The sequence below is a fragment of the Embiotoca jacksoni genome, unplaced genomic scaffold (assembly GCF_022577435.1).
Source record: "Embiotoca jacksoni isolate LCO1_2020_lvr unplaced genomic scaffold, fEmbJac1.0.p SCAF_106, whole genome shotgun sequence".
In the NCBI taxonomy this organism is placed as follows: domain Eukaryota; kingdom Metazoa; phylum Chordata; class Actinopteri; family Embiotocidae; genus Embiotoca; species Embiotoca jacksoni.
In genome coordinates this window covers 441,038-465,023 of record NW_027185237.1, presented here as the reverse complement: position 1 = coordinate 465,023, position 23,986 = coordinate 441,038, and the positions used below count along the sequence as shown (strand labels likewise).

Sequence of the window (23,986 nt, the reverse complement as noted above, 5' to 3'; positions counted from 1 at the left end):
AAAGATAAGAGATTTTCATCTTCTTCAGGAAAACATCAGAGGAAGATTAAAGTCAGAAAAGTAAAAATACCGGAAATACCAAACAAACAAACAAACAAACAAACAGGTAACAAACAGATGCATGAACAAACTCCTCCGTCTGAAATAAACTGCAGGGATTTAAAAACAGGTCTCTATCTTCCCTTCTTTAGTTTTATTCCAGCTGACATTAAAAGACATTTGCATGCATATAAAACATTTTCTTTCACCAAAACATAATTTTAGAGCAACAAGAATGACTGTTTCCAGAAAATTCTTAAATTGTTTTCCCAAATGAACTTTTTATTTTATAAATTCAGTATGAAATGTCCAGAAGTTTGATTCATTTATGGTTTTACTTTCAGCATTAAACTGAACTTAATGTTGTTTTTGAAATCAGAAAAGGACAAAAACATTTTACTTTAAACCTGCTTCTGTCCTGTTTTTAAAAAAAAAAAATTAATATTGATTGTGTTTAATATGTTATAATTGTTATTTTATTTTGAAAAATCGACAGGAGGCTCTGAATTAATGTGAATAAAAGCAGAGCGGCTCTGACAGTCGTAGGTCTTCACAGCCAGATGTCGGAGGTGCAGTCTCCACCAGGGTACCGCAGCTCGTGGGCCAGAACCGGGCCGTCGGGCTCTTTACCGAAGTCCACCAGGAAGTCCTCGTTCAGGGAGAGACCGCCGCCAATGGAGTCCACGTCGATCTGCATCATCAGCGACCCCTCTCTGAGAGCACACACACACGTCAGGAAAAGTATGTGGACAAACACGGGTCCAATAAACAGCAGTTCTGTCCGCATACTTTTAGACTTTTGGAAATCACAATAATTCAACCAAATTTTTTTTTTTTTTTATTCCCGCGATTTCTCTGCAATAAAGTTTCTGAACAGAAGCTGAAAGGAATTGCAGCACAAAATAAAACTTTATCAACAAAACTTTACCATTTGTTTCTATAGTCAGACCTCCAGCTGAGAGATATGTAGAGTTAATAGGATGTGTTTAAAGCTCTTATTTTGAAGGGGCACGTCACAGATTGTCTGTTGTGGAGGTTTTTCAGCCCCATGATGTTTTTTTTAAGTTCATAAAATCAAACAAAAACATGAGAACTTAAATATTTAAGGATGTATATTTTCATAGAAAATATTTTTTTATGTTTTTACGAACAAAATAATTGAAAACTTTGCAAATTGCTTTGTAATTTTGTGACAAAAAACTGTCAAAATCAGGAATTTTCATCAAAACAAGCAAATAAAAACCTGCTACGTTAAAGGGGGCGGAGCCAGAGGACCATTAAACGGGGCAGAGCCAGAGGACCAGAGGACCAGAGGACCAGAGGACCGATACCTGAGCATGTCGGGGTAAAACTGTTTGTCCCAACCGCTGTACAGAGACGTCGTCACGTAAAGTCTCCGTCCGTCCAGACTGAGCTGCAACATCTGAGGACCTCCACAGACACGCCTCCCCTGAGAGACAGACAGGTGGGAGACAGACAGGTGAGAGAGACCTCCTGTCTCACTGCTTCCTGTTTCACTGTGTCTTGTCTCAGCTTCCTGTCTCACTGCTTCCTGTCTGTGGTACCTGGATGATGCGGGGACGAGGCTGCTGCTGCTTCTCCGGGTCCTCCAGAACTCTGACCGGTCCGTCACTGACGGTACTTCCACCCAGGAACACCTGGAAGAGACAGACAGGTGAGCTGTCGCACCTGTGAGGTGTCGCCTGTTGACCGTCGTCACCCGACAGGTGTGTAAACATCTGACCTGGCCGACCAATCGTGGGTTCCTCCGGTCTGTGATGTCATACTGTCTGATGTCACCGTGCAGCCAATTACTGAAGTAGAGAAAACGGTCATCCAACGAGATCAGGATGTCCGTGATGAGGCCTGCAGACAGACAGGTCAGAGAAACAGGACAGAGAGACAGACAGACAGGTCAGAGGTCAGACAGACAGGTCAGAGGTCAGACAGACAGAGCAGACAGACTCACTGGGCATCTCCGGCAGCATCCATCCCTCCACCTTCTTGCATGGAACCCCGATGACCTTCTCAGCTGCCCAGTCGCCCTTCTGAGACACAGAGACCCAACATTACGGATCAGAACCTCGTGGTTCTGACTGGAGTCTTATTAGAACCAGAACCTTATGGTTCTGACTAGAGTCTTATTAGAACCAGAACCTTGCGGTACTGACTGGTGTTTTGTAGAACCTGAAGACGGACCCCCTCAGAGCACATCCCACGTAGCCCTCGGTGGCATCCGGGTCGTGGAGGAACCGGACCTCCAGAGGAATGGCGCCCTCTTCGCCCAGCTCCAGGGTCTGCAGCTTCCTGTGGGTGGTCCAGTCCCAGACATGGAGGGCGGTTCCGTACTGGCCTGGAAACAGAACCATAGTGAACCCGGTGTGAGTCCGGGTCAGATACCCGGCGGTGCTGAGATCCGAATCGAGAAGTCTCTGAATGGACCTTTGAGGTACCGGAGTCTCACCGGAAGGCCACCTGGTACCAACGCTGGTTTACTGGGAGCAGAACTTAGAACCGGGTCGGAGGTCGCAGGACGTCAATAATGACCCCGCTGACTCACCTTCTTTGACGTGGGCGGGGTTAAAACCGTCCACCAGAGCTTTCGGAGCTCCCCATTCACTGCTGATCATCACGTTGTGTCGAGGTTGGTACCAGAAGTCGTAGCCGAACGGCGCCGCTTCACCCGGAAGCTCCCAATTACCGACGACCTCGAACGTCTCACCGTCCAGCAGAGCAAAACCACCTGAGAGAACACGTTAGAACTGAGGAGGGAGGAGAAGGAGGACGAGGAGGTGGAAGAGGAAGAGGAGGAGCATTGTCTTACCTTTGCCGTTCCCAGAAGGATCTCCCATACAGCTGATCATGATCTGCCCGTTGCCCAGACAGTGGCTGGTGTGAGGGTTCGCCAGGCCGCACTTAAAGAACAGATCGACCGGCTCGACCATCTGGAGGAAAACAAAACAGGAAACCACATCTTTACCCATCAAGAACCTTTCAAAATAAAAGCAACAAGTAAAATAAAAATCACACCAGGTTATACTGATCACGAGACTTACTGGGATCAGAACCGAGAACTGTGACGCTACGAATATTCAACAATCAGTGAGGTCATCATCCATCAGTGATGTCATCAACCATCAGTGATGTCATCGTTGGTTTGTGAACATTATGAATCCTCCAGTTCAGATTCTGTCCGTCACCATCTTGTTAGTTCGGAGCGGTTTGGAGCAGGAAGTGACCATATTTGGACGAGCTGGGGGAGGAGCCAGCGGTGGATCTGACCGATCTGATTGGAAACCTGACGATACTACGTCCCGCCCACCGATAGCTGTAACCTGACTGCACCACAGGCCTGTCAATCAAACAGACACGCCCCCAAAAACAGGTCTTCTTGAATCTTCTTTTCTAATGAATGAGGGATTATTTTCAGATGGACCTCCAGAAAACTAAGAAGAAGGAGTGACTTTAGCTAACAACACCGAGATAACTGATGGACACATTTTATTCACTTTGGATTTGATGAGAGAAGTTGAATGGGAGTCTATGGAGCCGGAGGCTTTTTGGAGCCGACCTCTAGTGGCACTCGCTGGTATTGCAGCTGAAGACACTTCTGGATCAGAACCATTTTACAGACCTGAAGCTACGAACACTTTTATACGGTCTATGAATGCTACACTTTGCAGGACTGAGAGTCCCTTTGGATCAGAACCAGAACCTTCTACTACTGACTGTCTTCATGGAACAGAAACCAGAACTCTGTGTTTCTGAATTGAGATTTTCTTGAATCAGAACCGAGATCCTCAGTGAGATCGGACCTGATACACCCCTGAGTTTTAGCAGGACGGGAACCCACCACCTTTTTTCTGAGCTGAACCGGGACGATAACGAGGCGACCCGGCGGCCTCACATGTTTATGTTCTGATTACTTCATCAGACTCGCTGAAGCCAGCAGATTCTTCATTTCCCGCATCAACAGCAGAACAGCTGGGAGAGCGATTATCAGCCTGAATGAACTTAGATTGAACCTCCTTCCTCCTCCTCCTCCTCCTCCTCCTCCTCCTCCTCCTCCTCCTATACGCTGTTTGTCACTGTTCGTTCATTTTCTGGCTCTTTGACAGAAAACCCGAAGGACTCATTTCTCCGATTTTTTTTATACCAGCAGCGAACGCTCAGAAATTCAAGTTAAAGAGGCTTCAAACAGGATCGTTGGATCCAGGTGGATGTCTGTGGTCTCCATGACGATGTGAAAACATTTAAGACCCAGTCCTAAAACCTGAACCTTGACCCCGTTACCATGGAGTCAGTTTGGATGATGTGAAGAAACAGACTGGATGAGGTGGAGGATGAGGTGGAGGATGAGGTGGAGGATGAGGTGGAGGATGAAGTGGAGGATGAGGTGGTGGATGAGGTGGAGGAGGATGAGGTGGAGGATGAGGTGGAGGATGAGGTGGAGGATGAAGTGGAGGATGAGGTGGTGGATGAGGTGGAGGATGAGGTGGAGGATGAAGTGGAGGATGAGGTGGAGGATGAAGTGGAGGATGAGGTGGTGGATGAGGTGGTGGATGAGGTGGTGGATGAGGTGGAGGATGAAGTGGAGGATGAGGTGGAGGATGAAGTGGAGGATGAAGTGGAGGATGAGGTGGAGGATGAGGTGGAGGATGAGGTGGTGGATGAGATGGAGGATAAGGTGGAGGATGAAGTGGAGGATGAGGTGGAGGATGAAGTGGAGGATGAGGTGGAGGATGAAGTGGAGGATGAGGTGGTGGATGAGGTGGTGGATGAGGTGGAGGATGAAGTGGAGGATGAGGTGGAGGATGAAGTGGAGGATGAAGTGGAGGATGAGGTGGAGGATGAGGTGGAGGATGAGGTGGTGGATGAGATGGAGGATAAGGTGGAGGATGAAGTGGAGGATGAGGTGGAGGATGAAGTGGAGGATGAGGTGGTGGATGAGGTGGTGGATGAGGTGGAGGATGAGGTGGAGGATGAGGTGGAGGATGAAGTGGAGGATAAGGTGGAGGATGAAGTGGAGGATGAGGTGGAGGATGAAGTGGAGGATGAAGTGGAGGATGAAGTGGAGGATGAGGTGGAGGATGAGGTAGTGGATGAAGTGGAGGATGAGGTGGTGGATGAGGTGGAGGATGAGGTGGTGGATGAGGTGGAGGATGAGGTGGAGGATGAGGTGGTGGATGAAGTGGAGGATGAGGTGGAGGATGAGGTGGAGGATGAAGTGGAGGATGAGGTGGAGGATGAAGTGGAGGATGAGGTGGAGGATGAAGTGGAGGATGAGGTGGTGGATGAGGTGGTGGATGAGGTGGAGGATGAGGTGGAGGATGAAGTGGAGGATGAGGTGGTGGATGAAGTGGAGGATGATGTGGAGGATGAAGTGGAGGATGAGGTGGAGGATGAAGTGGAGGATGAGGTGGAGGATGAAGTGGAGGATGAGGTGGAGGATGAAGTGGAGGATGAGGTGGAGGATGAAGTGGAGGATGATGTGGAGGATGAAGTGGAGGATGAGGTGGAGGATGAAGTGGAGGATGAGGTGGAGGATGAAGTGGAGGATGAGGTGGTGGATGAGGTGGTGGATGAGGTGGAGGATGAGGTGGAGGATGAAGTGGAGGATGAGGTGGTGGATGAGGTGGTGGATGAGGTGGAGGATGAGGTGGAGGATGAAGTGGAGGATGAGGTGGTGGATGAGGTGGTGGATGAGGTGGAGGATAAGGTGGAGGATGAGGTGGAGGATGAAGTGGAGGATGAAGTGGAGGATGAGGTGGTGGATGAGGTGGTGGATGAGGTGGAGGATGAAGTGGAGGATGAGGTGGAGGATGAAGTGGAGGATGAGGTGGTGGATGAGGTGGTGGATGAGGTGGTGGATGAGGTGGAGGATGAGGTGGAGGATGAAGTGGAGGATGAGGTGGAGGATGAGGTAGTGGATGAAGTGGAGGATGAGGTGGTGGATGAGGTGGTGGATGAGGTGGAGGATGAAGTGGTGGATGAGGTGGTGGATGAGGTGGAGGATGAGGTGGTGGATGAGGTGGTGGATGAGGTGGAGGATGAAGTGGAGGATGAGGTGGAGGATGAAGTGGTGGATGAGGTGGTGGATGAGGTGGAGGATGAGGTGGTGGATGAGGTGGAGGATGAAGTGGAGGATGAGGTGGTGGATGAGGTGGAGGATGAGGTGGAGGATGAGGTGGAGGATGAGGTGGAGGCGGGGCACCAGCAGCCCTACGAGGGTGCGTTAGATGTACGTTACAGTAGGAGCAGCAGGTCACGTGACCTTGTGGATTTTCGGCGCTCTGGGATTCGTGCCGACGTCGACCACGTAGATTCTGGAGGAGATGAGTGACGGCAGGATCATCCGGTTTCTGGTCTTGGAGGCGTCGTCGAAGCAGCTGCTGCAGGCGTTCCAGCCCGAGTGATGCAGTTCGTCACGCAGGTTCGGCATCGGCAGCCGGTGGATCACCTGCGGAGGGCAGAGGTCAAAGGTCACGACCTCGCAGGTATAGACAAACTTAACCTGCTCTGAGGACTCGTCTACGAAATATGGAAAGAAATTACAGGAAACAATTTTAGTGATTTAGAAGATAATTTTAGAAAAGATTCAACAAGAAAGATAAAACCTGAAGGAAGATGAAGATGATGAAGAGGAAGAGGAAAAGATGGCGAAACATCTGAGAGGGAAACGGATGCAGCAGGAAACTGATGGAAGAAAGACAAGAATTAAAGTGATATTAGAGGAGAAGGAGGAGGAAGAAGAGGAGGACGAGGAGAATGAGAAGGAGGAAGAATAGGAGGTTGGAGAGGAGGAAGAGGAAGAGGAGGAGGACGAGGAGAATGAGAAGGAGGAAGAATAGGAGGTGGAAGAGGAGGAAGAGGAGGAGGAAGAGGACGAGGAGGAAGAGTAGGAGGAGGAAGAGGAGGAGGAGGAAGAGTGGGAGGTGGAAGAGGAGGAAGAGGACGAGGAGGAAGAGTAGGAAGAGGAGGAGGAGGAAGAGGAGGAGGACAAGGAGGACAAAGAGTAGAAGGTGGAAGAGGAGGAAGAGGAGGAGGAGGAGGAGGAGGAGAATGGAGAGGAGGACGAGGAAAATGAGAAGGAGGAGGAGGAAGAGGAGGAGGACAAGGAAGACGAAGAGTAGAAGGTGGAAGAGGAAGAAGAGGAGGACGAAGAGGAGGAGGAGGACGGAGAGGAGGAGGAGGAGGAGGACAATGAAGAGGAGGAGGACGGAGAGGAGGAGGAGGAGGAGGACAATGAAGAGGAGGAGGACGGAGAGGAGGAGGAGGAGGTACCTGGCAGTAGGTGGGTGACTCCGGCTGGACGTCGACGGTTGCCAGGTAGTCGGGTTTCAGGGTTGCCGTGTTGCGGTAGATACACGGCAGATAAACGATCTCCTCACGAGGACCTTCACAGGAAAATCATAAAAACTCAACATGAATGTTTGAAATTCAACCGTTTCTCAGAGAAACGAGGATTTAAAAGAATCTTCATTTAGTTTCTGACGTTTGAATTTGATTTACGTTCATCAGAAACTCTCGTTCATTAAAAATCAGCAGAATAGAAACTGATAGTTCTGCTTTAGAAAAATAAACCTGTTTCAAGATTTTAGGAACTAATGAAATGATCTGAAACATAAAATGTCTCCTAATTTTGATTTTAGTGAAACCTGGTTTTCTACCGGTTTAATTTAAACCTCAGTTCAACCTGGTCTGAAGCAGGTTTAAGGTCAACCTCTACAGGAGATCAGGTGGATTCTCCAGAACTCAGCAGGTCCAGACTTAAACCAGCGCTGCAGTTTAACCTGCAGCGAGGTGAAGTGATCATGTGACTGACCCAGAAACCAAACTGGTTCAAACTAGTTCAACTGGTTCAAACTAGTTCAACTGGTTCAAATTGCTTCAAACTAGTTCAACTGGTTCAAACTGGTCCTGAACTGTAAACAGTGAATGAATAACTGACTGACAGACCAGTGTTTGTTATATAATGTTCATTTGGACTCATGGTTGGTGCCGACGGATCAGACCGGGTCAGACCGGGTGAGACCGGGTCAGACCGGGTCAGACCGGGTCAGACCGGGTCAGACCAGCTCTTCTTGGTTAAATGATGTTTTAAAACGTTAACTGCTGACGTGACGCCGCAGACAGGAAGCCGTCGTCTCACCCTTCATGGCGTCCCGCGGGCTGCGGTATCCCGGTCCACATCCTGAACAGTTGGCTGGAGAGAGACAACAACGACAGGTCAAAGGTCACCAACCCAGCCCAACCCCTTTGTGTTTGAGTATTTCACACTCAGTCCATTTCCTGTCTGTATGTTTTTAACCTCTGACCTGCTTCCTCAACGTTTTTACTGCTGACGGTCCGTGTTTCAACTCTGAAACATCCTGTTTGAATCTACGGGACTTTCTATGCAGATGAAACTTGAGTTTTGTTCCTTCAGAATCAGGTCGGATATTAAAAAATAATGATAAAACTACAGATGAATCTGTGGTTCCCTCGGCGACGGCTGGAAGCACACGAAGCAGATGTGCAGCAACGTGAAGCCAGAAGATTTTACAAACTGTCGGGAGAAAGAGGAGTTACGACTTCCTGCAGCTGATGGAGGCTCGAAAAGTCTTTCAGCTGGTCTAGAACCAGAACCAGAACCAGAACTAGAATCAGGTTGGTGTCACTGAGGGAAGTCACAGCGTTTTCAGTGATTATTATTTCATTGTGGTATTTTGTCCTCAGGGAGCCACCGTACACGCTGCCACAGGCGTTACTCAGTAACCACCTGACATGTTATTCAAGGTTTCACCAGCTACAATGTTTAACCGCTGCGGTACCGACCGGTCGGTCTCTGATCAGAGTCCACGTCCGACCGGTCCGAACTCTCTTTTATCTAGATACAAATGAAGAACAAAAAAAAAGTCCACAAATCACCAAATCAGCTGGAATAAAAACGTCAAAGCAGCTCCAGTTTAATGAGGGTTCATGAGTTCTGGTGTAACCTGGGAGAACAGCGTTACGTAACCCCCCCCCCCCCCACACACACACACACACACACACACAGTTTAAAGGAACAGGCCGCTGTTTTTTCTGCAGCTCTGATGTCGTTATTGATCACTGACCAAACTCCATTCGCTTTTCTGTCATTTTAATCTTCTTCCAGGTTTTCCTGTTAAACAGAAAGATGCGTTCAGGTGACTCCCCCCCCCAGTCACCTGTCGACAGGTGAGGCTCTTCCATCCTGCACGTGTCCGTTCAGTGACCAGCTCATCATTATCCTAAAATCTGAATCGGATCGAGTGTCTATTGTCGCTGCTTGTTGAGCTGGCACACCGACCCAGATAAAGGGACGTGGTCCTCTTCAAGTGAGGTTTCCACTGTGGTGCCTTCAGGGTCCAGCTGGGAAAAAACACTCCTGAACATCCGGCCAATAGACTTCAACGGTTCCTCTGAAGATTCCAGGGTTCTTGATGGGGTTCCTTTTACGTTCAACGTGTTTTGACGTTATTATTGAACCATCAGCTTATTTTAATTATAAAATAATCAATAATATGAATAATTAGCAACTACTTTGATAAACTTTAAACTGTTATTTCATTTACTTTGAAAGGAAAGTTGCCAAAAAAAAAATCTGTGGGGAAAGATGTCACCTCAAACACTGTAGACTGACATTTTTTACTAATAAAACTTGTATAAATTATTCATCAATTAATCTGCATATTGATTAATATTCAGAACTATTTCAGCCTCAGATTGATTTCCTTCTCTTATGGGTTTCGTGTCTTTTTATATTTCTTCGTGTCTTTGATGTCTCCTCTCTTATGTAAATCATCTCTGATGTAAGCCGTCTTGCATAAACCTGAAAAATCACAGTTTTTCGAAATGTCCTTGAACACACCAACATGCTGATTAAAAAAAAAACATTGTTTAAACTCAATTATGAATTATTGAATTTACATCCAGTAAATTAAAAGCATAAACAATCACTTTGAAAATCCCAACCACCTGCTGCACCCCTAGCAACCATTCAGAAAGCCCTAGCAACAGGCTTTAATGTGACAAAAATACTTCACAACCGGTGACAGATTTGTCTTCACTTGCTTGAATGCAGATGTAATGGTGGAGCAGTTATCAAAGTACCAATACGACGCTGTGAAAACACCTTGCTACAAGTAAAACCCTGAAGTTCAGAAGAAGAAACAGCTTCATGAAGAGTCTCAGAAAGTTGAATTTATTTTGTGCAAACAGCCTGAAAAATATCAGGCACTGCAGCTTTACTTGTTTTGAGTGAGCTGGTGGGAGAGAGAGCAACGAGAAACGGAGCAAAGGTCACCAACCAGAGAGCCGCAGCTCGGCCCCACCAGACTCCATGAGAAAAACCTCACGTTTAAGCAGCTGAGCCAAACAGAAGCTGCAGAAGTGATGGAAAGGTGATGAAAGACAAATTAAAAAGGAACTCACCCATGTCTGATCTGATCCTGCTGGTCCTGTTCTCAGGCAGTCTGGGCTCTCTCAGACCAGAACCGTTGTAAAAACATAGGAGGGAGGGGCTTCGCTGTGTGTAGATGAGGAAAGAGCCAATCACAGAAGAGGGGTGGGGCTTCCACGCTCTTTGAATAACCTCCACGTTAACTCTCTAGAGTCCAGTTTTACTGGTCAACGTCACCATTAACAGATTCAAGTGTCTGAATTGGTTCTGGACCAGTTTCAGACCGGTTCTTAGGCTGGTTCTGGACCAGTTTCAGGCCGGTTCTTAGGCTGGTTCTGGACAGAAGTCAGTTAGGAGATCTGCACAAACACAAAGACAGAATCTGTGCAGGTGAAAATGTTGAAAATAAAAAACAGCTGCTTAAAGACTTCAAAGAGATTTTCAGGCACGTAAAAAAAGAAAAGAATCCAAATCTGAAGATTCCCATTTTATTCATGAGGAACATTATTTAAAGTCTTCTGTACAGCAGCACCGACACAGCAACACCTCCTCTGTAGGAGTCTCAACCTCACCAGGCGAACGTCGTCTTCATCATCATCTACAGACGGACGGCAGGTTTCAGATCAAACGTGACCTTCAGTGTCGTCACGACAACAACAGGAATCATTCGTCATCAGCAGGTCAGTCTGCTTCCATCATTACTAACATGTTCCAGAGCAGCCAATCAGCTTCCAGCATCCAACAACATTCAAAAACAAAACTGGGCACTCAACAGTTTTTGTCAGTTTTCTGTTAGGTTTGTCCTGCAACTTATATTTTTAAATACCGTCAGTGGGCCAGTAGGTGGCGGTAATGCACCTGAAAGCTGTTTGCCAGAAGAACATGTTACAACCAGGCTTTAAGGAAGCTGACCTGAGGTCCAAGGCCTCAGTACAAACAGGAAGTTACCGGAAGTGGAGGCAGCGTATCATCACTTATTAAACAATGTAGAAGAAGAAGAAAAAAAAAAAGAAGGAAAAGTAGACAAAATATTTAACTGGAATTTGGTCAGTTGTAAAAAAATTCAGAAAAATGCCAGAAAACAAAAAAGGCTACCGGCTGCATTGATTTTCAAATATTCAAATAGTCACAAAAATATTTGAAAACTCGTAGTATATGCGATTATTATTTTTCCTGATTTCCCGTTTTTACCGGCGCCTGGTTGTAATGCGTTACTCCCGTCAATAGGTGGCAGTAATGCACCTAAAAGCTCTGATGTCACATCCAGTTTTAAACGATGTCTCAGCATTAAAAATGTCACAAATATCTTTCCTGTATTTTTTTAAAAATAATTTAACTCAAAGTTCAGCGGCTACTTGTGGGTTTTGGTTGGTGATTTTCTGGTGTAGTTGAGGTTGTGGCCTGCAGGTGCCAGCCAAGAGTCGGGTCACTCATGAGGAGCAGAAAAGAAGTATTGAAATTTTAAACTGCAGACTTTCCCTCTTGTTGGATATTTTCTTAGTCGGGTCGAGGATGTGGATCCTGATTGGCTGGTCTGGAAAAACAAAAACAAACTGACAGAAAAAAAAAAGTCTTGTTTTGTTTGCGTTGATATTTCATAACAACCCTTTAACACCACCTTAAAAAAAATCAGTAGCGGTCAGATGAAAGTTGCATGTTTCTGCCTCTGTCTGTAAAAATCAGCGACGGCTGGTTTTATGTTAACGTGAATAACGTCCCGACGACGACCGTAGACCAGCCGCAGTGTGTGGAGCTGTCGCAGTTCCTCTTTCGTCCACCAGGCTGCTGCTCAGAACCGCCGTCGTGTCTCTAAAAAACAGTTTTACGCAACAAGTTCAGCTCTTAAACAAGTCACTGTATTCACGGGTCCGGCTGTAGTTCTGGCCCGGTACCATATCTTTCCCCCCACGGCACCTTAAACCCGGAGCGGAGCTTCAAGTCACTCCAGGAAAGGTGCGTTTGAGCTCCGGCAGTCCGCTTGGACATCCGAACCCCAAACTGTCCGGTAAGTTTTTAGTAAATCACAGAAACGTCCCGTTGGATGTCTTTAAGAGGGGGAGGGGCGACTCGGAGACTCTGAGGACCGTTACTGCGTCCGTCCTCAGCTTTCGTCCATCCTGTCATCCGCCTCGACACCTTCAGTCCGGCTCTTCACCGTGATCTTCCACTCGTCCCCGACCTCCTCTCCGATCACGATCCTGGTCTCCCGTCTCTCCTTGCTTGCATCCTCTGTCTCCTTCGCCTCCTCCTCGCTGTCCTCCTCTGTCGTCTTCGCCTCCTCCTCCCCGTCCTCCTCTTTCTCCTCACCGTCCTTCCTGCTTTCCTCCTCCTCTTTCGTCGTCTCCTCTCCTTCGTTTTCTTTGTCCTCCGTCCTTCCTTCCTCCTTCCTGTCCTCTTCTGTCTCCTTCCTGTCCTCTTTCCCTTCGTCTTTTCCGTCCTCCTGCTTCTCCTCTGATGCCCCCGGTCCTTCTCCCCCTCGTCGTTCCTCCTCCGCGTCCTCTTCGTCCTCTAGTTCCAGCTGATCCGGTGAGTCCGGCTTTAATGCGTCGGCGCCCAGCAGGATCTCCGTCAGCGTCTCGAGGAGGTCCGACTGAATCCCCTCCGGTTTCCGACCCATCGTTTGGTCGTCCGCCTCCTCGTTCTCCTGGTCACGTCGCGGCAGGAGTCCCGTCAGGTCAAACGACTTCTTGCAAAGCCGCTGGAGTTTGTTGAGGTGCGTTAGCGCCTCGACGACCCAGTCGACCAGCAGCTGGGCCACGTTCGCTTGGAGTTGTTGGGGTACCGTCTCCTCCAGCTCCTTCGGATCCCCGTTGACGAACTTCACCCAGCGCGCCAACAGGAAGCGCTGCAGCACCGGCTTCACGCAAACCTCCAGCGGCTGAAGGCGGAACGAGAAACCTCCGGGAATCACCGCCGGCAGGGTTCCCAACCCGCTGATGAAGGTCAGGTACTGATCTCCCATGTGTTCCCGGTGCCGGTCCAAGACCAGGAGTGACTTACTGTGCTGAACCGGACCCGACACGTGCTGGAGCCAAACCTTTTTAGTCCAGAGGTCCAAGGCCTCTTCAACCAGCAGACCCTCTGGACTCGCCTCCAGCAGGACGAACTCCGGCAGGACTTTGTCAGGCAGCTTCCGGTTGGCCACCACCAGCGAGGGCAGCACGGTGCCGTCAGCCAGCGCCGTCAGGTAAACCGTGACCAGCGGTAACGAGCCCGTGAGCTCCAGGGCCTCCGAGCGGTGCGCCTTGTCCTGCGCCAACCTCAAGTCCACAAAGAGACACAGCTCGTCCATGGCGGCTACAGTTCTGTCCGACAGCTCGTGGACCCGGATCACCTTCCGGGTGAACTCCCTGAAGGACTCGACGGCGGTCTCCAGCGACGGAGGCAGGACGTGAGCGAGCAACGCGGCCCTGCCGACGCTGCGAACGCCCAACCGCTGCCTCAGCAGGAAGCTCACCGCCCAGTCGTACGAGATGCGGAAGGAGTCGTCGAAGCCGCCTTTCTTCTTGAGCGTCGATGCTTTGTGGAAGAGGTTGCTCTCCGTGATGGGAAGCTGCTGCTCGCGCATGGACAGCACCCAGGCCACCATGCGGCCGCCGCCGTCGCCGTGGGCCTTCGGGTCCCGCTCGGTTCGCCTCGAACGCTTCCTGGCCTCTTTCAGCCAGGAACGGATGAGCCGCGTCTCGGTGGAAAAAACCCTCGAGGCCGGCCGGAGTCCGTCGCACAGAGCGAACAGGGCGATCCTCAGCTGACGGGCGGTCAGGAAATCCTCCCGCTCCTTAGAGGTTGAAGAGACGGTCGCCGGTTGGACGTTCGGCGTCGACACCAGACGTTTCACATCTTTGATAGTTTCCTCATTCATATCGTCGGTTTCTTCGACATCGTCCAGATCGTCCAATAACTCGTCGTCGGAGAAGTCCAAGTCCTCCACTGGACCCATCGACTCGTCCACCTCCTCAAACTCCACTTTTCCGCTGCAGCGAAACAAAAACAGTCATCGGTCAAATGTTGCGGTCGAAATAAGACCAACAGCAACAAACTCTGACAAAACCTCAACACAAAGTAAGTTTCATTCAAACTGGACTCATTTCAACCATAATCACAGAAGAATCATGTAACGAACTGATTACCTGATTCTGTGCTTGAGAAATCCAACTTTGGTTGGTCCTGTGAAAAAACACCAAACACATCTTATTTCGTGTAAAGTTTTCTGCGGTAATAAACCAGCTTCCTTTGTATTTAGCACCGACCTTTTTTCAGAGGCGACAGGCCGTGAAATTCCCAGAAGCAGCTCGGCTTCTTGCACAGGTTGACTTTACAGATGAAGCATCCGTACACGCTCTCGTGGCGAACGTTGTTTAGGTTGCAGTTCCTGCACCGCTTGGAGATGCCGCTGATCTTCGCCATCCTGTGTCTCTGCTTGAGCGGCTCGTCCGCCGGACCCCTCCTCATCCCGCGGGAGCTGGCGATCTCCAGCGTCTCGCAGGACGTCTGGGCGCACTTGGCCAGCTGGTTGCCCAAACGCTTGCGGAAGCTGACCTGCGTGAAGAGGCCGTCTTGCACCCAGGCGGGCGGGTTGTCCTTGCGGCTCTCCCGCAGCACGATGAAGGCGTTGACGATGCTCAGGTTCACCAGGAACCAGAAGAGGCTGCGCCACTGCCGGTCCAGCGGGATCCCTCCCAGCGGGTTGCAGGCGATCAGCTGTTTGCAGATGTCGACGCCTCGCATGTTCTCCTGCAGGAGGCGGAAGGCCATGGGCCGGTCCATCGGGTCCAGCCCTCCCACTTTGGTCTGAGACCTCCTCCACACGGTGTCCGGTTTACCCGGAGAGGCATTAGTGGACAGACAGCCCATTTCTTTGGTGTCCCTCCAGCGAGTGGCCAGCAGGGGGCCGAACTGTCTCTGCAGGAAGTCTCCGGGTTTCTCCAGCCGGCCTTCGTCCCACAGCTCTCGGGGCAGGATGGCGTTGGGTGGAGGGAAGGAGCTGGAGGCGTAGACGCCCTCATCCAGGAGCTTCTGCACGAGAGGGACGGACGTCAGCGAGCTGGCCAGGTAGAGCTGGTGGTATCTGTCCTCCAGACCTTTGACCAGCTCCGGCACCACGGTGAAGCCCGGCTCCCGGCCCGCCTTCTCCCCCACCTGGATGAAGAAGCGGTGGCAGTAGCCCGACTTGGAGTCGCAGAGCAGCCACACCTGCGGCTGGGTCTTCGGCCTCCTCTTGGTGCGGCAGCCCGCCGCCTCCGGACTCGGCAGCAGCGCCCTGTCGATGGTCAGGCAGCAGTTGGGCCGGTAGGCGTCCCACATGGCCCGGCTCAGGACGTCCAGCATCGGCCGGAAGATGTGCAGCGAGTCGCCGGGGTTCTTGGCGCCGCGGTACTCGTCCGTGACGAAGCTGCCCATACGGATGTTGGCGGCAATCTGCCGGAAGCGCTTGAAGCTCATGGCTCTGTAGAAGGTGTAGCTGTTGTCGTAGTGACTCCAGGACCAATAGTGCGACGGGTCGGGGAGGTTCTGGATGCCCATCAGAACCACCAGGCCGATGAAGCCTTTGACCTCGTGCGGGGTGACGGGCACCCAGTCCGGACTGAGGGATCCCAGGAAGTGGCAGGTCTTGGCGTGGGCGTTGGTCTCGTTGGTGATGAGCTCCACGAGCGCCGAGGGGAAGAGCAGGTTGAAGAAGTCGATGGCGTCGCTGTTCTTGGCCGCGGTGTGTTGAGGTCCGCCGCTCTGCAGGAACCGGAAGACGGCGGACGCCGAACCGTCTTCCGGTTGCTTCCAACGATCCGCCGACATCCACGACGGGTCCGGCGAGTCCTCGTTCTGGTCTTCGGAGGATCGCTGCGCTTCAGTGTGGCGGATCTGGATGTCGGGTTCAACGTAGGCTGAACAGAAAAGAAGAGACGAGTTATAAATACGGAAATAAAACGACCATCAGCTGTTTGTGGTTCTTTGGCATGAAGAGGATCTGCTGTCGGGTTCCTAACATTTCAAGTATCAAAACATTTTTCTGCAGGAGAAAATAAATGTCAAACATTTTTATCTTTAAGATTCAACCCAAACTGTGAAGGAAATATCAGCTGATTTTAAGGAGGAAAAGTTTGCAGGAAATAAGAAGACCTTCAAAATAAAAATGTTTGACGCAGTTATTTTTCCCGTCTGCTGCTTCAGGAATGTTCGACGCTGGTGATGTTGGAGATTATAATTCCTGAACTTCATGTGATGTATAAACACATTGTTCAAAATAAACACATTGTTCGAGATGAACACATTGTTCGAGATGACCCCACCCGTCCGTCCGTCCGTCCGTACGCCCGTACGCCCGTTTCTCAGAAGCAGACTCTGAACCTTCTTTCGGGGTCAGATTTATTTACTTTGGCTGAACAGCTGGAAGCCGTCAGAGCAGCGGAGCGACGGGGGAGGAGGGAGGAGTCATGTCCAGACTCACTCCAGGAAATGTTTGATTTAAGGTGAGGCGAGGACACAAGAATCCATCAGCAGCTATTTTGTTTTAATCCAGGATGCGTCATCTGTTCGTGCTTTTACTCACGTCAATCATTTAATCATTAAACCACCGAAGTTCATCATTTTGATTTCAGTCTAAGCTCGACATCAGTTGTTGTTGTGTTGTTGTTGTTGTTGTGTTGCTGTCTTACTCCTGGTGCCGCAGATGGCGCTGTGGTGCTCCGGGTTGATCACGAGGTGGTCGGCCATCTGATCGGCGGTCTGAGGACTGAAGTCACACTGAGAGCACTGCAGGAGGAATGGACTGAAGGAGGAGACACAACAACAACAACAACATGAGGAGGAGGAGAAACAACACATCCAACGTCTGATGTTTACCGATCGGATCAATAAGCGGTCAATAAGACAGATTCTCACCACGGAGGAGGCAGGCGGTGCAGAGGGAGGACTTTGTCTTTGGAGCGCGGCACGTGATGGCTGCAATCACAGGAACACCAATAATTAATCATTATCAATCAGTCTGACAGAAACAAAACTAAATTAATAAATAATCAATAAATAAAAGAAGATTGCAGTACTGGGACCCCCCGCGGTGGTCTTACTGGATCATGTGGGCCGCGTAGGCTCGTGAGCAGCAGCTGCTGTAGGGACACAGCAGGCAGTGGACGTGGGTCGGGTAGTGGGCCGAGAAGTCGGCGGCGTCGGTTCCGCACTCCAAACACAGCAGCTTGTCTCCGTGGTACGACCACAACCTGTGGGGGGGGCGGGAACCGTCACCCAGAGAACATCTACCAGAACCACCAGAACCTCCAGAACTGGACCGTCTCACCTGTTGACTGGGCCTCTGCGGCTCGTCTGCCTCTTGGTCGGGGAACGCGGCGATCTGGACGCCGCCGGGTTTCTCTGGGTCGGAGACTTCTGCTGCTCCGTTTTGATTTTGATTGGCTGGATGAGGGAGGCGGGGCTCTGGAGGACGTGGCTCCCCGATGATGTCATCGGTGACCTGATCTTCCTGAAGGTCCTGATCGTCACCTGGAGACAAAATGGATCAATAATAATAATAATAATTTAAAAAAAGAACGCCGCGCCAGGTCAGCGTGCCGAGGAGTGAGCAGGCTGACCTTTGACCCCGGGGGCAGCCCCTCCAGCTTGGGAGGTCGGACGAAGCTGCGGTGGTTTTCCACTTTGTGCTGCAGTTTGTCCTTCAGGAAGACGAACTGGAGACGACACCTGTTACAGTGGAAAGCCTGGTTTTTCTGAGAGACACAGGAAGAGAGAGACAGAGGAGAAGTTTCAAAATAAAAGATCAATCCATTAAAAAAGAAACTACAGGATGTGTTGTTTACTCACCGGGTGTCTCAGCAGGTGCTGCTGGTAGGTGACAGGATTTCTGGTCACTTTCAGGCAGAAGACACACAGCAGGAAGCGAGAGTCTCGGTGGAAGCTGGCGAAGTGCTGCAAGACGTCGGAGTAGAAGGACGAACGGTACGAACACACCTGCAAGCAAAGTGGTGGTCACACCTGAGATCCTGTCGTCGGTCACACCTCCAAAAACTCATCTCTGCTCATCAATGCTGCAAATTTAAAAGCCCATCTATACAGGCAACCTGATTGCATCCCAGGCCTGTCAATCAAACTGGACACGCCCTTAAACTTTAAAAAACATTTATTGACTTTTTATTTCAGGAGAGCAGTTGATGCTTTCTGAATGGGAGTCTATTAGAGCTAAGGGGTGTATTTTTGGAGCCAGCCTCTAGTGGCCACAGTGGTACTGCAGTTTAAGGCACTTCTAAGAACTACAGACTACGAACATTTTTATGGAAAGTCTTCTCGCATAAAAAAAACATCAAACTGACAAGGTTAAAATTTATATTTTCACCAGAGGCGGTCTTTGATACCGAAAAGCTGAGGATAAGCACCAACAGGAGGTCAGAGGTCAGAGGTCAGACTCACCTGGCAGACGTAGGGCATCTCACCCGGTTTGTGGTTGGACTTCATGTGATTTAAGAAGGCCGGCTCGTTCTCAAACGCCCACTCGCATATACGACACATACCTGAAAGAACAAGAGAGAACAGATGTCCCAACTCAAGACAGATAAGAACCAACTCAAGACAGATAAGAACCAACTCAAGACAGATAAAAATCAACTCAAGACAGATAAGAACCAAGTCAGGACATTCCCAAATGAACACAGGTAAGTCCCAAGCCCAATTCAAGTAAATACAGGTAAGAACCGAATAAGTTCCCAAGTCACCACAGGTGTGCTTGGACTTAAGATCTCATTCAAAACAATAAACTTTGGTATAAAGACCAAAGAATAAAAAGGATAGTTAGGATTCCAGTTCCAGAGCAAGAAAGGTCGATTCAAAACAAAGACATCACACGTCTCAAATCAACATCAGTAACTTCTCTTCAGGTCGGGTACGTCCTGAAATCAAGGATGAATTCAACAATGGTTCTAATCTGATGAGGTCACCGACAACAAGTCCAAACCGAGACCCAGGTGGAGAGCGGTCCGTCCCAGGTAACGGCAACAAATCCAGGAAACACAGTCGGCATGTAGTGTTCAGGTGTGTGAGCAGGTGTGGTCCTTACAGGAGGACCCGGCGGCGCCGTGCACCTGCTCCTGGTGACTCTGCAGCTGAACCGGAGACGAGAACTGTCGGTAGCAGAAGCGGCAGCAGTTCTTCTCATCGGCGCTTCCTCCTCCGATCAGCTCCGAGTGCTGCAGCATGTGTTGCATCAACCTGCAGACACACAGAGGTGAACACAGGAGGCCGCTGCACCTGCAACCAAGGTGCAACCAAAGGCCGTCCAGGTAAGTTCAAGTGCTCGACGGTGCCCCCCTCCCCCACCTCAGGTTGTTCTCGGCGTGGCGCGAGCAGATCTGGCAGGTGAAGGTGCAGGTTTTGATTCCCAGCGGCGGCGGCTTCCTCAGACTCAGGTCACCTTCGAACGTCCCGTAGTAGAACTCCTCCACGCTCATCACCACCCGGGAGGAGTCGGAGGTCGACGCCGAGGTCCCGCCGGACGTCATGACGACGGTGGGGGCGGGAGCTGTCGGACCAGGTGAGAACTGCTCATGTAATCGTCGACGTGCGCGTGTTTAAACATACGTGTCGTGAATTTAAAGTGTCGGCGAACGTCTTTTTACCACAGCTGAAGGAAGCGACTCTGGTGAGTCCGTTGGCGGAGCCGGAGGGGAGGGCGGGCGACGCCCCCAGCTTTAGGGAGTTGGCGCCGCTCACCTGTGTCATCTGGAGGTTCACTGGAAGAAAACAAGACATCGGTCAGTCTGAGCAGGTGTGAGAGGAACCTCCTCCCGGTGTGTCCGGAGACTCACCGGTTCCCGGCGTGCTGGTGCGGATGGTCAGCGTGGCGGGAAGCTGCATGGCGGTGAACGCGGAGCCTGGCTGGGCGGGGCCTCCTGAGGTGGCATGGGACGTTCTGGCCTGGAGGGCGTGGCCCTGAGGGAGCACCGGGGACACGCCCACGCTGGGCCGGATCAGCTGACCCAGCGACGAGGCTGCGGGAAAAGGAAACGGAGACTGATCAGTTATCGGCTGGGATCAATAACCAGGCGTTCCTCAGCGATCGATCTCCAGTCGGCCTACATTGGATCAGCGTGAGCGGCTGGACCGTCTGACCCGGCTGCAGGTTCAGCAGCAGAGGAGTGCCGGCCATCGTCTGCACCGGGAAACCCTGCGGAGACAAACACGGTGACATCACGGTGACATCACAGAACCTAAAAGTAAACATATTTATTTCCCTGGAAAATGATACAAACAAACCGTCTCACAGCAGAGCAGAGGGTGCGTTTGATTCCCGTACCTGCGTGGTGAGGAGGAAAGGGTGGGCGCCGCCCGTCCCGTGGGGGGCCGGGACGAGAAACGTCCCGCTCGCCGTCTGCGTCAGGATGAGGGGCGTTCCCTGAGCCATCAGGTGGTGGGCCGGGGCGGCATGAGAGGGGGTGGTGGAGAGGCGGGGGGAAAAGGAGGAGGTGGTGGTGATGACGGTGGAAAGAGGAGGCACGATGACGGAGGAGGAGACGATCTGCACGGGCGGCGAAGCTGAGAACAGAAACAAAACAAAAACGATCACCTGAAGCTCTGATGGGGCAATTAGTTTCTACAAAAAGGTGAAAATGTGACTTCCTGTTTCTGGTTCAGCAAGAGAACGTCTCTGAAGTCGTCTTTTGTCTCTTTGACGCCGTCTAAACTCGGGTACCTGTAGGTGCAGGTGTGATTGGTGGGGGAGTCCTGGGGGGCGGAGTCTCAGAGGCAGGAAGAGGAGACGGAGAATCCTCCACTACAGAAACAGACAGACGTGTTTAGTGTTCGAGGGTCGTCAGAGTGCATCATGTTACTGCCGGTCCCCACACTGATAGAAGAACAAACCTGTGTGTGTGTCTCACCTGGTTCGCAGTAGTCCATAAAGTCCACGTCGTCTTCCTCCACGCTGTCGTCCACCTGTTGCCATGGCTCCAGCTCCTCCTCCTCGCACTCCATAAACAACTCTGTCTCCATGTTGCTATGGAAACCACAAGAGAAACCTAAGAAGGTGAGCTTTTGACTTCATCACATGAACTTCATTAAACAGAAGAGCTGCAGATACTTTAAATGTTTTAAAGAGCCGCAGCAGCTTCGAGACTAACAGCGCGACGTCGCCACCTTCTGGTCATTTTCCAAAATTTTATCGCTGTATTTTTATCTTCAGTCTCCTGTTTGTTGCGTGGAGCCTTCATCTGTCGTCACGTCACAGATTTAAATCAAAATCATTTGATTAAATGTGAGGTTATTTGCAAAACATCAAAAGTTTGTTATAGCGATCTAATAATGTAATGTATGATCATGTAAAACATTCTGTAACTTTCTGGATGCAGAAAGTTTTATTTGCATTGCAGAATTTCTAATTATCAATTAATCTGACTATTATTTTACTTGATAAATGATTTAGCCAATTAACAAAAAAAAACAGAAAATTCTCACATCTGTGAATCTGAAACAAGAAAAAAAAAAAAAAAAAAAATAATAATAATAATTTGTACCTGAAAATGAACAACAAAATATATATAATATAAATTTCTGAAAATAGTTCCAGACTTTTTGTTCTAGATTTACTGTTAGCTTGAAAATCTAAGTAGAGATTTAATTTCATGTTCAATTAAAGGCAGTTTTCTTCATAATATTTTTTTATATTCTGTTTGTAGTATCCGAGTATTTACTGGTAAATAAAAAGAGTTTCCTGTAATAATATATGTGACATGATTTGTTTTGTTTCTGTCAACAGAACATAAAGATTTTTGTCACATTAAAGAAAGATTTTTGTACAAATGAACAAAACAAAAAGATGTGAGGAGCCTAAATTTAAGACATTTAAACAGAACTCTTCAGAACCCGCAGTTAAATACGGGTTTTATTACAAACGCGTCAGTAGAATATTATTGTGTGTGCTGCCGGCTGCGGCCGCTGGGGGCGCTGCAGCCTCCTCCAGATGCACTCCGGGCTCCTTGCTTCTCGAACCCGACTGAAGAGTGTCTGTCCCGGGGGGCGGAAACTTCCAGTCCGGGCGGCTACGGAACCAGAAGAGGGTCCCAGTCCAACCAGTTCAAGCTGAACCCGGGTCACCGCGAACCCAGACCGGGACTGAGAGCCCGGCAGCACGCGCAGCCGCGCTTCCCCGTCTGTTTGTACCGCCCGGCCGGCAACAACGAGCTGTGACACACCACGCGCCAACTGCACGCCCGCGTGACCCCAGCGGTTCGGTTCTGCGTGTGAAGCCGAGCCGGACCGGACCGGGCTGGTCTTACCTGCTGGTGGAGCGGGACGGAGCAGCTCTCGGACGGGTTCGCACGGTTCTTCTCCAGGAGCGCTCCGGTTCGACAGGCAGGGGGCGGGCCTTTCTCCTTCTGTCCGTTTCAGAACCGATGATTGGCCCACACGGAGTGTACGTCACTTCCCTTTCAGACAGCGCCGCCGCTCATTGGCCGGCGCGTCTGCGGAGCGCTGCGGGTTTTCAGGTTGGAGGTGATGAAGAAAAAGCTCCGCGGCTGCCGGTGAAGCTCCGGTAAACCGGACCGACGGCGACACCAGCCGCGGCGGAACAAAGAAACCCAACAACAGCTCAACACGGAGACCGGGAGGCGCCAAAACAGCACGCACTCCGTGGCCAGGACGCCATTTTGGTTTTGTTGTTTTATGACGGGGCGGGGTCACGAGCTGTGACGTCACCAGCCGAGGTGGAATAAAAAAAAAAACGCGTCAAAAAGTAAGCAGATTTATAAAATAAAGATTTGACTAATTGAAGGTTGTTTTTCTTTTTTTTTGTCATTAAACAACAATTTAATTAATGAGGCTTTATTTATCCGAATTCATCACAACCCAACATAAATGTTTTCACTTAATCGAATCATTGCACCTTTTTTTAAATTATAATGTTTCTGGCACGTTAGAGGAAATTTCCACAAACGCCTCAATTAAAGGAAAAGATGATAAAATAAAAGTAATGATACAACAAAGAAGTTATTCCTCAAAAATTAAAGTAATGGCATAAAGTGGATAGTTTTATAACTTTTTTTTATAACGTTTGGCGATGTATAATTAAATACCTGCCGACTTTATTGACCTGGAAATATTAAAGCTAAATAATGACAGCATTCTTCTTGCGAATAATTATTCTAAAAGTTCCCGTCTCTGCCTGCAGAGGGCGCCATTGATCATTGATCTGTGGATGTTTTATGTGTATTGTCGCCACCTTCTGGGAAATAGTTGCGACAACAGTCACACAAACTGATATTTTTTTTTCATAATTTACTTCATCTTTGAAAAATCAAAAACTCATGACATCCCTGATAAAAGGTGATTTAAGGGTTAGTGGCGTTTTTCTTTGTTCTTGGAAAGCAGACGTTGGAGGGGGGGTGTTGGGGGGGGGGGGGGTGTCACTGAGCCTTCCTGGCTGCGGTCTCTAAACTGATCCCAGAGCAGCTCCGCGTTACGTAATCTGCTCTAATCTGTTAATCTACCCCCTTCCCCTCCCCCGCTCTGGCTCGGCTCGGCTCTCAGTCTGTTCCGACCTGCAGG

General features: G+C 49.8%; 3 protein-coding genes across 3 annotated transcripts in view; 1 reads left to right on the top strand and 2 right to left on the bottom strand.

Annotated features, from left to right (window-relative positions):
- Positions 1 to 472: 472 nt before the first annotated feature.
- selenbp1 (selenium binding protein 1) lies at positions 473 to 10,541 on the bottom strand. Its single transcript, XM_069176827.1, has 12 exons — positions 10,477 to 10,541; positions 8,192 to 8,245; positions 7,324 to 7,436; positions 6,314 to 6,499; positions 2,864 to 2,984; positions 2,600 to 2,782; positions 2,211 to 2,392; positions 2,009 to 2,087; positions 1,784 to 1,905; positions 1,605 to 1,697; positions 1,371 to 1,489; positions 473 to 752 (listed from the first exon to the last, which is right to left on the bottom strand). The coding sequence occupies exons 1-12, from the start codon at positions 10,478 to 10,480 to the stop codon at positions 590 to 592; spliced, it is 1,419 nt and encodes a 472-aa protein (XP_069032928.1). The 5' UTR covers positions 10,481 to 10,541; the 3' UTR covers positions 473 to 589.
- Positions 10,542 to 10,918: 377 nt separating this feature from the next.
- Positions 10,919 to 22,801, bottom strand: pogzb (pogo transposable element derived with ZNF domain b). Its single transcript, XM_069176794.1, has 19 exons — positions 22,717 to 22,801; positions 21,322 to 21,437; positions 21,135 to 21,215; positions 20,739 to 20,977; positions 20,522 to 20,609; positions 20,251 to 20,433; positions 20,062 to 20,175; positions 19,763 to 19,964; positions 19,503 to 19,654; positions 18,860 to 18,960; positions 18,257 to 18,403; positions 18,028 to 18,162; positions 17,736 to 17,938; positions 17,509 to 17,658; positions 17,324 to 17,383; positions 17,098 to 17,210; positions 14,695 to 16,326; positions 14,575 to 14,611; positions 10,919 to 14,418 (listed from the first exon to the last, which is right to left on the bottom strand). Exons 2-19 carry the CDS (start codon positions 21,431 to 21,433, stop codon positions 12,546 to 12,548), a joined length of 5,622 nt encoding a protein of 1,873 aa, XP_069032895.1. The 5' UTR covers positions 21,434 to 21,437; positions 22,717 to 22,801; the 3' UTR covers positions 10,919 to 12,545.
- A 282-nt stretch (positions 22,802 to 23,083) lies between these two features.
- The window catches only part of LOC138214972 (retinol dehydrogenase 13), an 8,272-nt gene continuing 7,369 nt past the window's right edge, over positions 23,084 to 23,986 (top strand). Inside the window, exons 1-2 of the mRNA XM_069176839.1 lie at positions 23,084 to 23,174; positions 23,969 to 23,986. The exon at positions 23,969 to 23,986 is cut by the window's right edge and continues 152 nt beyond it. The gene's annotated coding sequence lies outside the window, so the exon portion shown is untranslated. The remainder of the gene's footprint in view (positions 23,175 to 23,968) is intronic.

Excerpts from the sequence above, each read along its gene's own strand:
- pogzb (XM_069176794.1), bottom strand. The coding sequence starts at position 21,433 with ATGGAGACAGAGTTGTTTATGGAGTGCGAGGAGGAGGAGCTGGAGCCA. Across the intron at positions 17,939-18,027 it reads GGCTGCCCCCGGGGTCAAAG|GTGACGATCAGGACCTTCAG; the intron begins GTCAGCCTGCTC and ends TTTTGTCTCCAG. Across the intron at positions 14,612-14,694 it reads CCTGTCGCCTCTGAAAAAAG|GACCAACCAAAGTTGGATTT; the intron begins GTCGGTGCTAAA and ends GTTTTTTCACAG.
- selenbp1 (XM_069176827.1), bottom strand. Across the intron at positions 2,783-2,863 it reads TCCTTCTGGGAACGGCAAAG|GTGGTTTTGCTCTGCTGGAC; the intron begins GTAAGACAATGC and ends GTGTTCTCTCAG. Across the intron at positions 1,698-1,783 it reads ACCCACGATTGGTCGGCCAG|GTGTTCCTGGGTGGAAGTAC; the intron begins GTCAGATGTTTA and ends TGTCTCTTCCAG.